Here is a 17,065-nt window from a genome sequence, read left to right as displayed (position 1 = left end):
TGGCTGAGCGTGGTGCTGACAACACCAAGCCAAGGGTTGAGATCCCCTTACCGGTCATCTTTAAAAAAAAAAAAAAAAAAAAAAAAAAAAAAATTAGAAATAAGAAACAAAGCAGGTTTTAAAATATCTTATGGAGCTCCCCCTCCTACCCCTTGTTACACCTAAAAAGATCAACCTGTTTTCCTGTGATAAGAAGGCACGTCAAAGGGAAAGGAGAATGTGATTCACCAAAGTCAGATTTTCACAGGCAATAATCACACCAGCTCCATCACCAAAACTCACCCCCAGTCTCAAAAGTATACTTGAGGAAAACAGACATGATGATGCGCATTGACGGAACCACAGAGACTCTTCAAATGTGCATTCTCCTTCATTAAAAACTTTAAGTTACAAACATTTTGATTCATAAATAGCCAAGGGGAGTGGTACACCTAGTTCCTTACCCTGAAACCAAATATCCTGCCCTCCTGGGACTTTCACTAATGCTCTTCAAAGCCAGTACCTTCCCCCAACCCAAAGAGAAAGCTCAGCGTTCCCCACTTCCCTGAGTTCATATTTATTCAATTCTACAGGCCCACCTCGCCCTGCCCAAAAAAGGATGAATCACTGTCCTGGGAGGGCACAAAGGATAGGGCCCATGCCCGACGATGTTGAAAGGAACTGCTACCAGTTGGGTGCAGGACTTCCTGTGTGGGAGATGAAGCCAGGCTTTTAGTCCTGAGTAATTTCCCTGTCAAAGAGAAGTCCATTTTGCAAAAGGCTAGAGTCCAAAGGAAGGTGGAACTGTCTTTTAGGCGTCTCCAGCAGATCCTATACAGACTTGTGTAGGAGGTTCAGGCCTTTACCCCTGAAGCAGGGGTACAGCTCAGAGAGTCCCATAGATGCTGACTTTGGCCAGGCAGATGCTCTCTGTATAGTGGTTCCGGCCTTTCTCATACAGGATGTAGAGCTGAGGGGCCTGCTTCTTTCCATCCACATTGCCCTCCAAGGCTGCCAGGGATGAGTAGCCACTGGGCCCTGGCCATAGCTGGACCTTCTCTTTCTGCCATGAGGTACCATTGCTGAAGCTCCATCGCAGAGTCAGGTTCACTCCTGGGGAGAGCAGTACAGTCAGGGAAGGGAAGGTCTCTGTTCAGGCCTTGTCTAGACACAGGGGCTCCCCCTGCAGACCCCACTTGCCAGGCACTCACGGAATTCTGGATGAGCCGGGTTGGAGAAGAAGACAATGCCGGAGCTGGTGGTTACAGCTCCTGCAGCTACCACAGGGTCCACAAGCTCAGGATCAAAGGTCACATCCCGGGGCCTCAGTGTATCACAGGCGTCATAGCTGCGGAGGATGATCCGGCAGTGGCAGTGGTAGTTGTTCTGGTTCCGGGCATTGATGACAACTGAGCCATCTGGGAGCTCATAAGGCTGAGGGGAAAGAACAGGGCCTCAGGAGGACTCAGGGAGGGGGAAGAGCAAATGCCCCAATCCCCAGTGGGAGGAAGGCTGGGTAGCATAGAGCTGGGCTTTCAGACCCTGGGTCTGCAAGTGAAATGGTGCTCTGGGGGACAGGGCAGGTCAAGTGGGTGGGGAACATCTTGCGGACTCCTGACCTGGCATTCATCAGGGTTGAAGTCTTTCTCCTGCTTGGGCTGGCCATAGGGGATGCCACTGACCCCACTTCCATAGCGCCAGGAGGCGCCATGGTCATCACTGAGGAGACAGTAGACACCATCCTTCTCCAGTGTCCCATGACCACACACGATGAGTCGGCCTTTCCGTGGCTCCCACTGTTTCTGTGGGAAAGGGAGCTGGGTGTCACAGACACTGTCGGGGCTCAGAGGCAGGGATGGGGAACCCACCACCTCCCAAGTGTGAGGACACATCTGGTCTCCTTCAGTTCTGCCCTTCCTCACTGAGGATCCCAGAAGGATCTCACAAACATGCACTGCCTGAATTAAGAAGGTCTTTTTAAGAAAAAGTTGCTCAGGACATCCAGGGAGTGCAGCTGGCTATGTGTACAAGGGGGCCTAGTCAGAGGGGTGCATGGGAGCTTAAACCCACCCTGTGCTCACTCACCAAGCTGCGCACCCTGGCACAGGTTTTTGCCTGCCCAAAGGAAGGAGTGTTTTTTCTGCTTTGCATAAAGGCACCTCACGGACTATTGCAGTCCTGCTGACAACCCTCAAATGAAAAGCCAATGGCAAAGTTCCATGTTCCCCTGGTAGGGTGTTCCTACTGGGATGTCTCTTTCTTTCAAGGAATCCTACCTGAGACAGAAAATCTGACTTCACAGGATCTTCCCCTTGGGAAGGAGTCCATTTTGGGGCATCCCTCAGACTCTCCGCAAGGCAGCCCCCTCCACCCATCTCCCAGGAGAGAGACCTGAATGCCAGAGCCAGGTCCAGGGGCAAACATCTCAGTGCCGATATCCAGGGAGAGATTCCGGGGTGGACTCCAGGAAACACCATCATCCTTACTCCATATCAACATGGTGGAGGTCACCTGGCAGCTGACCTTGTGAGCACAGAGGGAGTAGAAAAGAAATACCACTCCTGTCTCAACATCGTTCACCACTGCCCCAAGGTTCAGCCCATCGCTGGATTCCCCGTCATCTACAATGAATGCTGTAGGGGACCATGTGCAGCCTGAAAACAAAAGGGAGAAGAAACCCAGAGTGAGCACTCTAGAGGCACCCATTCTACCACTTCCTGTTTAATTTCTCCTCCTGCTAGGTATGCAAGGCCTCACAATGGCTCCAGGGCTTTACAAGACCTTCCTCTTGTCACCTGTCTGATCTTATCTTTCTTCCTTGCTTACTCCATCCAGCCACTCAAGCTCCCTCCATTTCTCAAACACTTCCACTCTTCTTCTAGGCCTTTTCACAGCTTGTTACCACTATCTGGTACACTCTTCCTCCATGGCTCACTCTTCTTTCTTTTCTTAAAATTTGGCGGCTGGCCAGTAAGGGGATCCAAACCCTTGACCTTGGTGTTATCAGCACCAGGCTCTAACTAAGTGAGCTAACTGGCCAGCCCCCCATGATTCACTCTTTCACCTCCTTCCAGTCTTTAGAGCCCTGTCTTGTAACACCAAGGTCAAGGGTTCGGATCTCCATTCTGGCCAGCTGCCAAAAAAAAAAAAAAAAGTAAATAAAATTGCAATCAAATGCTGGCACTCCCCATACCACTTGCCCTGTTTTATTTTTCCCTATTGCATTTATCACCTTCCACACACACACACACACACACACACACACACACACACACACACACAAAACCTTATTTATTTATTATGCTTATTGTCTGTCTCCTCCCAATAGAATATAAGTCCCATGAGGGCAGAGATCTGTGGTCTGTTTTGTTCATGGCTATATTCACAGAACCTAGAAGACTGCCTGGGATACAGTATTTCAATGCAAGTTCAACTCCTTGGTAATCCCAATTTCCAGATCACTGCCCTGGACACTCTCCGTCCTTAGGTTCCCCTATGCTCCAGGGACCCAGGCCTCCAGCCCTACAAGTTCCCCTATCCTCAGGGCACTTGGGCCCTTCGGACTCCCCAGTCATCTAACCTAGCACCTGCTCTTTCGACTCAAGCATCTTTATACCCTGGTCCATGGACCTCCGCAGAGCAATGAATTTGGCCCCTTCGTCGGATGAGGACTTTTTTCTGGCCTCAGCAAAGGCAAGGAGAGTGCCCCGGGAAGTGGCTGTGATGAGCGGGATGCGGAATGTGTCCACTGAGCTGATCTGTTTCCCGCTCACCCACAGCAGTTGCTCCATGGTCACCAGCGGCTGCACCTGCCACGGGAGGATAAACTTGACTTGGAGTGTTAGGACGGATGATAGGGGATCGAACTCAGGTTCCAATGCGAGAGGCAGGGTAAAACGGGGATCCAGAGCAGGGGCGGGGGTCCCAGAACAAGAAAGGGGACCCCAAAGGAGAATTTGGAACAAAGCTGGCGGCTCGGAGCGGGGGAGGGATTACGAGGGGAGAAGGACCTCTCAGGGAGGGAAGGGGCTCGAATGAGGAGGATGGGGGCCCGGAGAGGGAGAAGGGCTGGGGGCAGATGGAGGGAACGGGGTCTGGGAGCGGCGAGAGAGCCCCACTGCGGAGGCTCAGCCGACGGCGTCCTGGGGGACACTGGACATCGACCACCCGTCCGGGACGGGGCTATGCGAGGGGTGGCTCACCAGATCGAAGTCATTCTCAGCCCCAGCCCCGAATCCTGCCAGAGACAGCAGCAGCGGGAAGATCGCGGCAAACACCCTACAACCTCCCCAGGACAGCATCCGCAGTCCCCAGAGTCTGTCCAGAAGCGCTGTGCCCGATCGCTCCCCCGTCATCTCTTTCCGCAACGGCTGCGACCCTGGCCCGGAGACTAGACAGAGGCTGAAGCCGGTCAGCTGACACGGGCTCTTTAAACGCCCAGATGTCGCACCCAAACTAGCCCCACGAACGGCCGCCCTGCCGCGTTTCCGCGACTCTAATTGGCCCTCAAGCATCCGACCTCCCCTACGTGACCGTGCGGCACCCAGGAGCTGCCCTTCCGATTGGCCCTCTTTGAAGCCCCGGAGCGCCTGACCCGGCCGGGCAGCGTATTGCCTGCGGCGAAGGGGGCCGGCCTCACTCGGTATGACCCATTTGATTGGCCGCAGCCAGGGACGCGTCACAGGGCCGGGGCCGCTTTTAAAGAGCCCGGCGGGGAAAAAAGGCAGCGTGTAGTCGTAGAGGGGATAAAAGTCACAAGTTTACTGAGAAAACAAAATATCAATCTTTAATAAAATCTTTTAATTACAAAATCTAGAACCGTAAGGCTAAGTGAGGCCGGGCGGCTGTAGAGGCGGGGTGCAGTCCTGGGTCAGGGCCGGCTCTCTCACTTCTTCCTCTTCTTGCCCGCCGGGGGTGCCTCGTTCTTCTTGCCCAGAATCTTCAGAAGGGCCTTGGACATGTAGTAGGGCCTGTCCAGAGAGCCGTCGTTCCGCTCCAGGTCTTCCACTGAGCCGCAACATAGACCGGTTAGAGCCTCGGGGCCACCCCCACTCCCGGGGAAACCAGGGACTGGGAGACCAGCTGCCTAAGTTTGGAACAAAGACTGTCTGTTCCACCACCGGCTATTTTTTCGGGCAGATTTTGTGACCTACTGGGCAGGTTATGTAATCTCGGTTTTCCGTGTAAAGAGGGGCTGATAATATTATATTTCATAGAGTGATAAGAACTAACGGGAACAATGCATGTCAATCACTTAGCGTAGAGCCTGGCACATACCAAGCCCTGAATGAATGTAGGCAGTAGAGTAAGAAAATCCCCTCTCACTACAGCCACCTGCTGGGAAGTCTCTCTTATGGCTAACTTCTACCCTGGATTGCCTAGGGGGAGATAGCAGAGGCCTCTTCCCTGGAATGCTTCTTGGGAGAGCCCACCAGCCTAGGAGTTCACTCTCTGTTCTTAAATTCCATGCCGTAGGATGTCAAAAGAGGCTCCCTCTGTGTCCTTTAGCATACAAAGTCGCTGCTTCTAGAAGCACCAAGTCTCCAAAAAAGCCTCAACAGTCTGATGCTTGAGGTTGGGGGGAGGTAGCTGGGTTGTCACTCACAGAAACAGAGGAAGAGTGTGTCCACACACATGCCGAAAACACTGAAGAAGCCGCTGGCAATGACATAGGCCCCCAGGATGGTGGTCTGGAAGACACAAGGCCCATTGGGCTGCTGGGTTCCTTTGGGGAGTTGGGGGGTGAGGCAGGGAGGGGAGTCACTCACCATGATGGGCAGCCAGTAATAGTTGAGGTGGGGGCTCTCAAAGTCTTTACCCAGCCCCTTGATGCGACCAGAGAAAAAAAAGAAGGACAGGACCCCTATGGGAGAGTTCTGGAGGTCAGTGCCGCTCCTCTGAGGTCACTTCTCCAGCTGCCCAGCACCCCTACTCTCAGACCTCGTGACCCTGGCCCTGGCTCTTACCAACACCTCCAACCACCAGCAGCTTCCCGAAGAACAGCAGCAGGTCTGTGACTTTATCCAGGACAACCACCCTGTACCGGAAATTAGAGTAGGTTGGGGGTGAGAGGCCTGGCAAGGCTGGGAATTTTCAGGGACTGACAATTGAAAATTGAAAAATGAAAGTTGTTGGGTCAGCCCATGGCTCACTTGGAAGAGTGTGGTGCTGATAACACCAAGGCCATGGGTTTGGATCCGGATGGCCAGTTAGCTCACTTGGGAGAGCGTGGTGCTGACAACACCAAGTAAAGGGTTAAGATCCCCTTACCGGTCAGTCATCTTTTAAAAAGAAAAATGAAAGTTCACATTTCAAAGTGGTGGTAGCAAAGCATTAAACCAAGTGTGGGGCCCTTCTGTACACAGCATGCCTATGAAGCCAACCTTGGGTGGGAGATCTGAGGAGGGGATCACATGGGGTTGGGGGACAGCCTGACCTGACAATGTTCCGCATGAGCAACATGAAGGCGTTTTTGGCTGAGACACAGAAATTTTTCCCATAGATGGCAATCTGAGGATGGTGGAAAGGTCAGGGTTAGCTGTGGTGAGCTTGCTGGGACCAGGGTGGGTGCCTGGGCCGAAGGGCTGCTTGCACAGTGTGGCTCACCATGATGTATGCGTTGCGGTTCAGGAACTTGATAAACTTTTCCAGACACCAGAGGCAGCACTTGAAGCAGCACATGATGCAGCGGATGATAGGATTCTGGGCTCCTGGGAGCAAGGGAAGCTCATACTTGGTCACCCGCCTCTGACAGCCCCTCCCCAAGGATCCAGCTGCTCAGCCTGGCCTTCCCCAGCTGTTAACAACAGGCTCACCTCTCAACTTGTGGTCAATATACTCTAAGATGATCCGGGCTATCTGCACCAGGGTCAGGATGAGGGATCCAAATGCCAGTGACCCGGTGTGGTAACTGCAAACAGAGTTAAGTAGTCAGAGGCGGCCCCAGAAGCCTGGGACCCCCATGCTTATAATTCCCAGGCCCCTGCCCTGGGCTCACCGGAGTGTGCGGATGAAGGCAGAGCTCAAGGGGAAGGTGGGGATGTCCCGGGGCTTATGGAAGGCCCAGTAGAAGGAGGCAAAGGCCCCAGCCAGGACGCACTGGCCCAGGGCCAGTACCCAGTTAAGGGTCCAAAAGAGCCCCAGAACTCCATAGATTTGCAGGTTGAAGAGAGAACGTTGTGCTAGGCCTGTGGACGAGTAGCCCTGGAAGACGCACATCAGTCCTGGGCATGAGGAGTTCAGGGGCTGGGCCTGGGGGTGGGAGGGGACAGAGTGGGCTCAGGGTCAGCTTTCACAGACCTCCACGTAGAGCCCTGGCTTCCAGCTGTTCTCAGCTGACTCCTGCCCCTCCCAGAGCAGAGGAAGGGAAGTAGCACCCTCCAAGAGCTGGGGGGAGCCAGTTCCTTCCAGAAGTTCCATCTGCAGACTCAAAGTGGATTCAGTTTGCGTATTGTGTGAACATAATTAGCTTCCTTCAGTCTTCTGACTGGCACAAGGCCTCCCCCAGGCTGCCCGGCCATGCCTTAATGGTGTGTATGAAGGTGGGGTGACCCTCCCCCACACTCAGCAATCCCTCCCAAAGAAGCCTCTGTGACTTCAGCCAAAACACTTTCCAGCAAGTTGAACAGATTTGAGTGTCTGACAATATTAAGGAATTATTGTTAATTTTGTTGGTTGTGGTAATGGTAGAGTGATTATGCTTTCTAAAAGTCCTTATTGGGCCGGCCCGTGGCTCACTTGGGAGAGTGCGGTGCTGATAACACCAAGGCCATGGGTTTGGATCCTATATAGGGATGGCCGGTTAGTTCACTGGCTGAGCGTGGTGCTGACAACACCAAGCCAAGGGTTGAGATCCCCTTACCGGTCATCTTTAAAAAAAAAAAAAAAAAAAAAGTCCTTATCTGTTGAGATCCATCCCGACATATTTACAAGTAAATGGCATGTCCATAATTTGCCTTTAAAAAATCCAGAAAAAAAAATTACTGGTGGGGGTTGGGAGATAGATGAAATATGAATAGCAGAAAGTTGAACAGAGCAGTTAGTTAAAGCATGGTGTTATGAAATTTTATAATAAGATAAATAAACCACTTTCCACTTTGTATATAATTGTCGGTTTGTGTCTGTCTTCACTGCTAGATCATGAGAAGGTTGAAAACAAGAACCAGGTTATTTGGGGCTTTGCATACCCAGTGCCTGGCATGTAGTGGGTCCTCTGTAAATGTAAATGAATGAGCACCCTTTTTAAAAAATAGGGTGGAACTATAAAAGCCTGCAGTCACAGCCCATGGTCCCAGCTCAGATGAGGTGGCATGAAAGCTTTAAGGACAGTAAATTCCCAGCAGTGCAGTGCCACTCCCTGGGAACCTCCCAGGGGAGTTCTGGGACAGCTTCTCTCCCAGCGCCCCCAGGGAGTCCCACCTGCCTACTGCCTAGAACACTGTATACCAAGGGAAGAAGATATAAAAAAACAAAACGACCCAACCAGCCATGGAGCTCTTATCAGGTGCCAGGCATTGTACTAAGCACTTTACAAACTTAATATCAGCTACCCAGAGAGACAGATGTTCTGATCATATCCATTTTACTGTCTCCTTCCAGTTCTGCTGGGGGCTGGTTGTGTGACCTTGAGTGAGCTCCATGCCCTCGCCAGGCTTCAGTCTCCTCTGTGCAATGAGGGCTTGGACCAGTGGCCGCTAAAGTCCCTTCAGCCTTAATGGTGACCCCTCCATGTCCACCCCATCTCCCCTTACCATGGGGTCGCATGATGTGTTCACTGACACATCCTCACAGCCGGGCCAGCTGGTGTTAGACGCCCAGAAGATGTACTGCGGTTGCCCTGATGTGGCCAGGTACCCATAGGGGAGTCAAGGAAAGCTTGGTCACGTGGGGTCTCCACAGGCCCCTCCTCAGGGACTCATTACTGAGTGCCTATGCAGGTTGTGCACTGCATGAGGCGGGTGGAATTCAGCCTGCGTACACCCTTTCAACTCTGTCCAGACACAGGGCTAGGTCTACCACAGGCCCCTCCTCAGGGACTCATTACTGAGTGCCTATGCAGGTTGTGCACTGCATGAGGGGGGTGGAATTCAGCCTGCGTACACCCTTTCAACTCTGTCCAGACACAGGGCTAGGTCTGTCCATAGAAAGCATCACCCTCTTCCAGTTGCACTCAGGCACTGTATGGGCAAGTGTTGCCCTCTCCTGCACCCACCCCTTCACCACCACGGACTCCGGGAGGAGCTAGAGAGAGACCGGCTGTGTGGGCAAAGGATACAGAGCAGTCATGGCCCAGTAGGCAATGCAGATGAGCAGGAGGACAAAGGTGACCAGCGGGTAGAACATGGTGGACATCATCTGTCCCACAGCCCTGCAGGGAGACAAAAGCTGTCCACCAGCATGGCCCTGGCCTCCGGCTCCCACCTCTGCCCTCCCTCCAGGCCTGCCCCATTCTGCCAGGCTGGGAGCAGCCTGCAGTGATTTTGTCTTTCATATCTGTATCCTCAGGGCCTGGTGCAGGGCTGGGCACACTGTAGGGGCTCACCGAATGCCCTGAACTGAATAGACCAGGCACAAGCGACCCTTAGAGGAAACTAGAGTCACAGAGAAGCCACCTGAGGCAGCTTCTGGGAAAGTAAGAGAAGAGAATCCCCCAAAGTGTGGTTTCTTGACAGATTTGGCAGTTCCTAAGGCTGGCTGGTTAGTTCAGTTGGTTAGAGTGTAGCCTTGTAACACCAAGGTCAGAGGTTTGGGTCCCCGTACCAGCCAGCCACCCTCGCCCCCAAAAGAAAGATTTGGCAGTTCCTGGTTGGGAGGAAGCTACAGCTTCTCTTTCCTGCCTGGATTCCTGCCATGCCACCCAACAACTACCTTTAGGGCCAACTCCATGTCCCAGGCACTTGACGGACAATAATTCATTTAGTCCTCAGGACAACTCTATAAGGTAGGAACTATTATTGCCCCCATTTTACAGTTGGGGAAACTCAGGCTCAGAGAGGCCAAGTCATGCAGCAGTGTTAACCACTGTGCTACTCTGCCCTTCTCCTCTGGGCTTCCTTGCCTCCTCCCTAGCACTCCCTCCTGGGCCTGCACCCCGGCCCGCAACCCCATCTCCCTCCCAGACAGGCCCTGACTTGCTGGCCTCCTCCAGGAGGGCAATGGCGATGCGAATCCGTTGCCGCAGGAAGATGAGCATCAGCAGCAGGATACCTTCAAGCACGGCCAGCACGATCACTGTGGAGGACAGAGTGTAGAGGGGCCTGGGTCAGGGACAGGACTGGGCATGGCCCAGGGCAGTCCATGGGTGGCTGGTGGCTTGGAGTTGGGCAGGGCACTCACAGGCAGCCAGCCAGGTCTCCTGCACGCTCTTGTAGGCACTGAGGTTGGTGGTGAAGCCCAGCTGGGAGATGGAGGCACCCTTGTCCCGCAGCAATCTGTACTCCTCCCAGCAGTGGTAGATGCCGTATGCCAACACGCCCAGCACCCCTAGGATCAGCACCAGCACCAGGGGCCCGGCCACCAAGCGCAGAAGCAGGATAAACAGCAGGCTCAGGACCAGAGCTATGCCTAGGGCACTGTAGGCAGGGTGAAGTAGGTGAAAGTCACCCCTGGCCTCCCAAATCTCTCCCTTTCAGAGGCCCCTAAATGCCCTTCCTCATGCCCCCAATGTCCCCAAATTAGACCCCCTTTCCTTTATAAATCCTGTTGGGCTTAGGGTCCATTCTGATCTCCAGCTCCCCCTCCTGCATCCAAAGCCTCTGTTTCAGACATGGAGCTAGATAGAGGATCACGGAGGGAAAAAGAGAAGGATGAGCGAGGAGGGGAATCAGGGGACTCACATAAGAATCCAATACCAGGACTGGGCAAAATCTTCAAAGATCTTAACACTGATGTCGCGAGCATTGAGGCTGTCAAGAAGACCACTGTTGGGGAGAGAAAGAGTCAGACGGGGCTGTGGGTAGGAAGGGGTATGGGACAGAGATGTAGGGGGAGAGGGATGCCCACTTGATTGCCTGGGAGATGGAGGTGTTGTCAATCCCTGGGAGATCGGATGAAGTTAAGTTGGTCCAAGGGATGCAGCGCCCCAGAGCTGGAAGAGAGAACAGGGATGCTGAGTGGGAGGGCCAGGGCTTTGTCTTGAGAGTCTCTGGCCCTGCCAGCCCATAGCACCCTCAGGGGCGGGAGGAGTGATGGGCTTTGGCTGCTCTTGATTCCAGAGCCAAACTGGAGCTCCTGCCCTTCCATAGGGACCATGATACAGCATGGACCTCATCATTCTATTTTTTTTTTTTTAAAGATGACTGGTAAGGGGATCTCAACCCTTGGCTTGGTGTTGTCAGCACCATGCTCAGCCAGTGAGCGAACAGGCCATCCCTATATGGGATCCGAACCCGTGGCCTTGGTGTTATCAGCGCTGCCCTCTCCTGAGTGAGCCACAGGCCAGCCCCGGACCTCATCATTCTAGGGCTCTGGGTCCCTCTGCTGCTCAGGCCAGGCTTTGGCCCTGCTGTCTGAGTCTAGCCCACTTTCCTGTCACCTCTGTACCTTTGCTTTTGCTGTGCCTCTCTCACAGTGCCCTCCCTCCTCCACCAATCCCATCTATTACTCCCTGTTTAGCTCTAGCTCCATATCACCTTCTCCAGGAAGCCTTCTCACCTCATCCCTATTTCCGGAGGCATCTGTTATGTGCCTACAGAGCCATTTATTGCCACCCTCAAAACGACTTTGCCAGGCAGGCTTGCTTTATCATTTACATTCTAAAGATGAGGAAACAAGGTTCAGAGAGGTTGAGTAATTGGCCCAAAACCACACAGCTGGAAAGTGCTAGAATTTAAGTTCAAATCTATCTGACTTTGGAGCATTCATTTGAGATACTTCCTATTCTACTTAAACTGAGAACTGGATATGTTATGCTATAATTTTCTGAAAAATGTTTTCGATTAAAAAAAATTTGTGGGGCTAGCCAGTTAGCTCAGTTGGTTAGAATATGGTGCTCGGGCCGGCCCGTGGCTCACTCGGGAGAGTGCGGTGCTGATAGCACCAGGGCCATGGGTTCGGATCCCATATAGGGATGGCCGGTTTGCTCACTGGGTAAGCGTGGTGCTGACAACACCAAGTCAAGGGTTAAGATCCCCTTACCGGTCATCTTTAAAAAAAAAAAAAAAAAAGAATATGGTGCTGATAACACCAAGGTCCAGGGCTTGATCCCTGTTATCAGCCAGATCAAAAAAAAAAAAAAAAAAAAAAAAAAAATTCCTGTTGGAAAGGAGAACATACAGAAAAAACAATAAAGGTCAACTGTGATTTCTACACCCAGCCACATCACTTGTAACATTTGGATGAATATACTCCTAGTCTTTTTTTCCTATGCATGTGTATAAATGTGTGTGTGTCGATCCACTCCTGTATGCTTTCATGGGATTCTCATACAGTCTCTTCATGAACACCTCTGATCTCTCCATCTGGAATGTAGCTCAAGCAGAAAGCAGTTTTCATCACCCCCGTGTCTATCCCCAGTGCCTGGCACACAGTAGGTGCCCAATAAGCACTGATGGTCTGACTTCTGAGTCATACAGCAAAGAGAGAAACGAAGACGTGGTGCTAATTTTAATTTTGCCACCAAGAAGCTGTGTGACTTTACTCTCTCTGCACCTGGTTTCCTCATTTGAGCAATAAAAATATTGGACTAGATGATGTTTGAGGAAGGAATGTGTGATTCTCACCTGGAGTGGAGGGAAGGAGGAAACTGGGGCAGAGTTCCTGTTGCAGGCTTTCGAGCACTTGCTGGCAGTGGGCAGGGGAGGACAGACAGACAGGCACAGAACAGGATGAAGAAATGGGTTCCCTCACCATCACCACTACCACTACCACCACCATGGGGCTCAGCCTGTCCCACCGTCCCCAGGAGAGCCAATCTGGTGATCATCTATCCAACTCCCCCCACACTTCTGCCCATGTGGGTAGCAGCGGTGACATTGGGGGCAGTGCTCACCATATCCCAGGGCACCCCTGGCAGGCAAAAGTTTCTGTTCTGGGTATAGAAGACCTCCCCGACTGTCAGAAGGTACTGATCATTCTGCACAGCCCATGCGGCCTCTGGGCAGGAGGATACACACACCTGGGGGCGGACAGTGTATTCAGGGGCTGGTACCCAGAGCCCCGGGACAGATCTGGGGCAGAGGCAGGTCCCAGGCTCTGACCTGGGGTGTGGGACACTGTAGGCCGTTCTGGATGGCCGTGATGATGTTGGTGGTCAGGATGCAGCTGAAGATGTTGAAGTACAGGAGATACGGTTTGTCTCTGCAGGAGGGGAGAAAGTGTGTGCATCAGGGCTGGGTCAGGCTAGGGAAGGGGAGAGACCACTAGGGTTGCTCCTGAAGAGTACAGTGGGCACAGCACAGCCCATACGAGTCACATCCAGCTCAGTCTGGGAGGTAGCGAGACACCCGGAAGATTTCTCAGAGTAATTCAGCATTGCAACAGCTAACCAATAGTGAAGACCATGAACTTTGGAGCCAAATCACCTCTTACCAGTTCCGTCGTGTTTAAAATAATAGTACCTGGGCCGGCCTGTGGCTCACTTGGGAGAGTGCGGTGCTGATAACACCAAGGCCCCGGGTTCGGATCCCATATAGGGATGGCCGGTTCGCTCACTGGCTGAGCGTGGTGCTGACAACACCAAATCAAGGGTTAAGATCCCCTTACCGGTCATCTTTAAAAAAAATAAAAAAAAAATAAAATAATAGTACCTACCTCATGGGGTTTATTTTTACTAATTAATCAACACCAAATCAAGGGTTAAGATCCCCTTACCGGTCATCTTTAAAAAAAATAAAAAAAAAAAAAATAATAGTACCTACCTCATGGGGTTTATTTTTACTAATTAATTAATTAATTAATTTAGTTTTGGTGGCTAACCAGTATGGGGACCCAAAACTTCATGTGGTTTAAATAAGTTTATTTGTTAAAGTATACTGCCTGCCTAGAACATGGTAAATGTGATACAAATGTTAGAGGTTTTATTATTTATGGAACATTTCCTGCATGTGGGGACTGATGTCATTGCTTCTGGAATCATCCTTGTGTTTCAGATGAGGAAATCAAAGCTCGGAGAGGCTGAGTATCTTGCCCAAGGTCCTACAACCAAAACTTAGCCCTGTTGGGAATCCAAATACCAATATCTGAACTCTAAAACCCACACACTTAACCTTGACTCCAAGGTCTGGCTGGTTAGCTCAGTTGGTTAGGGCACAGCCTTATAACACCAAGGTCATGGGTTCAGATCCTCATACCCACCAGCTGCCAACCCCCCCCATGACTCCACACTGCCTCCCAATTCTGGGGGTACTCAGAGGCTAGCTATCCAGTGAGGGAGGCTTCTCAATTTGACCTAGAGTGGTGGGATTCAAGGGGCTGAGAACAACAGGGAAAGGGTGTGGAAGAACATGAGGCTGCCATCCCCCACCTCCCTTCTGCCCCCCATTCTGCCTTTGTACTCACTTATTCTCCCCTATCCCGCAGTAGGCACCGGTAGAGTTCCTGGGGTAGAGGACTTGCCGGGGGTCTCCATACACCCAGGCTGGAGACAGAGACCAACAGATGAATCACCAGAGGGCAGAGACTTAGAGGGGAGCAGCTGTGGGTGTGGTCCCTCCCTGGGTTACTGCCCTCACCCATTGCCCCAGCTCTGGGCAGCTGGAAACTCACCCACAATCCCTACCACGATGTAACCCAAAATGAAGAGCAGGAAGAGGACGCAGCAGATGACATCTGTGCAGCTCCTGGAAAAGAAATGGGAGTCCAAGCTGGGGGAGCCTTTTTGGAGAGGATGCAGGGGGCATGGTCAGGAGGGGTCATGGTTTGGAGAGTTAGGGGATGCTGGAGAGTAGGGCACCAGTAGGTTTTATTTTATTGGATTGATTGGCAGCTGACCAGTGCAGGGATGGAACCCTGGACCTCGGTGTTATCAGCACTGCACTCTAACCAACTGAGCTAACCGGCCAGCCTCTTTCTATTTTATTTATTTGGTTTTTAATCTGTTTTATTTATCTTAAAGAAAATCTTTTTCTAGGTGGGTAAACTTTCTTCTGAAGCACAATGCAGAAAATCCTATAACTCATAAGTGCTCAGTTGGGTGAGTTTTCCTAAAATGCACATGCTTCTTGACTTGGGTGTAGCCTGCACCCAAGTCAAGAAATACAACTTCTCCTAAACCTGGAAGCCCTCTGCTGCCCCTCCAGATACAACACGCCCCATGAGCACCACCCTCCCAGGCAGTATTTTTTTTTATGAGTTCCTTACTAATATTTCAGCAAATACGAAGCAAAAACAAGACTCCACCCCGCCAAGGGCAGTGCCCAGAACTCACCTGTTCTTGATGGGGCCTCGAAAGGAGGGGTCATATTTGGCTGGTTTCCCTGAGGGGCATGGGGAGGAGTGTGGAGAATGAGGCATGGGGGAGTCACACTCCCCATATCTTGCCCTTCCTGAATCACCCCATACCCTCAGGTGTTTGAGGGGAGATAGTCAGGGGCAGGCCTGGCAGGAGGGGGACACTGGGGAGCAGGGAAAGCAGGAGGGGGCCTGGTCAGCAGCTCACTGTGAACTCCGCTGGGTGGCTGTGGGGGATGGGAAGGAGGCCTAGGAAATGACCTTGATTCCTGCCCCCACCCTGGCCCATTTCTCCTTCCAGCTGGGATGTGGGACTTTGTGTCTCAGTGGCTCTCAAACCCTCATCCTTATCCCTCTGCACTCCCTATACCCTGCCTAAAACCCACACAGATCTCGAGCTCCTCAGCAAGGTCACAGTTCCTCCCTGTATCTGCGCAGGCCCTGCCTCCACCCTCTGGCCCGAGGCCATGGGTTAAGAAACTGGAGCCAAAGGTGTCAGCCCCTGCAGTAACTGGGTAGTAGGAAGGGGACCCCTGTAGACCCCCACTCTGAAGGAGTCTCAGTCCCTAGCCACTGCCAGGCTCTGGGCGGGTAGTCAGCGTGACACCTGAGCCCGCTGTTGAGATTGTGGATGTGTCCGGTTCCTGGTCCTCCCTGAGTACACACAGGGAAGAGGTGGGGCCAGGCAGCCAGGGTCCTCTGTGGGCACCAGGGAGGGAGGACAGAGGGCTTGGCAAGAGTCTGGGAAAGGGTGGGGTCCACTTTCCCCAGGTGCTCTGGGCTCGGACTCTGTCCCTCCATGGCTCACGGACATAAAGTCAATGATTGATCCAAAGCTGCTTCAGGAAATCTACTGGGAAGTCCTCACTGCCCCTTCCCATATCTCCCTACAGGACACAAGCCCCACCTGGGGGATGTCCCTTCCTGGAGGTTCCTTCCCCTCCAGACCAGGAGCTCAGACCCCAAAACCCTGAGGGACCTCTGCAGGCTGGTACCCAGCCCTCACTGCTCATGGGATCGCAGAGGCTGGTCCCCAGTTCCCACCTCAGGCTCCCAGGCCCCCTATTCCTTAGGACCTCTGGGACAGGCTCCCAGTCCCCTCTCCCCTCAGGCCTCATCCTTCACAGGAACCCCAAAAGGCCCTGCCCCTAATCCTCACAGTGCCTGAGGACAGGCTCCTACTCCTTACTCCTAAGAGACCCTGCAGCAAGCCCCAGCCCCCTCTTCACAAAGACCCTTAGCCCCGACTCCTCACAGGGATCCCCAGCAGAACCCACTCCTGCCCCTACCACAGAGACCCCAGCAGGCAGACCCTCAGTGCCTTTCCCCCTCAGGAACCTGGAATCCAGGCTGAAACTCCTCCTCTTTACTGGGACCCCAGCCTCACCCCTGCAAAGTTCTGCAGCACATGACACTCCCAACCCCTGAGCCCCATTGTCCTGCTCAGGACCTCAACCCTGCCCTCAGGACCTAGAGTCCAGGCCTGAGATCTTCCTACCTCCTCCTGGGGGCCCCAGCCCCAATTCCTCACAGACTCCCAGACCCCACCTTTACCCCAAAGCCTCCCCAGCAAGGGCTGCTAGCCCCTGAGCCCCATCCTACTCCTGGGACCCTGACTCTGCCTCCTTGCTTTGGCTCCTGTTTCCTGGGTTCTGCCCGCAGGGACCCAGGACTCTCCTTAGTTCCTCTCCCCAGAGAT

At 52.8% G+C, this 17,065-nt stretch overlaps 2 protein-coding genes across 3 annotated transcripts in view; both read right to left on the bottom strand.

Moving 5' to 3' along the window:
* Positions 1–351: 351 nt before the first annotated feature.
* On the bottom strand, positions 352–4,404 carry NEU1 (sialidase 1 (lysosomal sialidase)). Of its 2 annotated transcripts, XM_008575025.1 has the most exons (7): positions 4,182–4,404; positions 3,596–3,788; positions 2,371–2,633; positions 2,065–2,094; positions 1,599–1,781; positions 1,191–1,413; positions 352–1,092 (listed from the first exon to the last, which is right to left on the bottom strand). In XM_008575025.1, exons 1-7 carry the CDS (start codon positions 4,332–4,334, stop codon positions 866–868), a joined length of 1,272 nt encoding a protein of 423 aa, XP_008573247.1. In that variant the 5' UTR covers positions 4,335–4,404; the 3' UTR covers positions 352–865. The 2 variants fall into 2 exon arrangements, with proteins under 2 accessions (XP_008573247.1, XP_008573248.1); XM_008575026.1 differs by lacking the exon at positions 2,065–2,094.
* Positions 4,405–4,720: 316 nt separating this feature from the next.
* SLC44A4 (solute carrier family 44, member 4) overlaps positions 4,721–17,065 on the bottom strand; it is a 12,793-nt gene continuing 448 nt past the window's right edge. Inside the window, exons 2-21 of the mRNA XM_008575089.1 lie at positions 15,344–15,392; positions 14,683–14,756; positions 14,476–14,554; positions 13,176–13,275; positions 12,968–13,093; positions 12,699–12,759; positions 10,981–11,065; positions 10,815–10,898; positions 10,315–10,550; positions 10,110–10,209; positions 9,254–9,346; positions 8,730–8,832; positions 6,977–7,230; positions 6,795–6,889; positions 6,586–6,689; positions 6,416–6,489; positions 5,946–6,016; positions 5,748–5,842; positions 5,585–5,669; positions 4,721–4,986 (exon numbers count right to left, since the gene is read on the bottom strand). Of these exons, the coding sequence (XP_008573311.1) occupies positions 4,865–4,986; positions 5,585–5,669; positions 5,748–5,842; positions 5,946–6,016; positions 6,416–6,489; positions 6,586–6,689; positions 6,795–6,889; positions 6,977–7,230; positions 8,730–8,832; positions 9,254–9,346; positions 10,110–10,209; positions 10,315–10,550; positions 10,815–10,898; positions 10,981–11,065; positions 12,699–12,759; positions 12,968–13,093; positions 13,176–13,275; positions 14,476–14,554; positions 14,683–14,756; positions 15,344–15,392 (2,090 nt within the window). The 3' untranslated portion in view covers positions 4,721–4,864. The remainder of the gene's footprint in view (positions 4,987–5,584; positions 5,670–5,747; positions 5,843–5,945; positions 6,017–6,415; positions 6,490–6,585; positions 6,690–6,794; positions 6,890–6,976; positions 7,231–8,729; positions 8,833–9,253; positions 9,347–10,109; positions 10,210–10,314; positions 10,551–10,814; positions 10,899–10,980; positions 11,066–12,698; positions 12,760–12,967; positions 13,094–13,175; positions 13,276–14,475; positions 14,555–14,682; positions 14,757–15,343; positions 15,393–17,065) is intronic.

The sequence above is a fragment of the Galeopterus variegatus genome, unplaced genomic scaffold (genome assembly GCF_000696425.1).
Source record: "Galeopterus variegatus unplaced genomic scaffold, G_variegatus-3.0.2 Scaffold1130, whole genome shotgun sequence".
NCBI classification, from domain to species: Eukaryota; Metazoa; Chordata; class Mammalia; order Dermoptera; family Cynocephalidae; genus Galeopterus; species Galeopterus variegatus.
The sequence above is the reverse complement of the archived record's forward strand: the minus strand, read 5'-3'. Positions and strand labels throughout refer to the sequence as shown.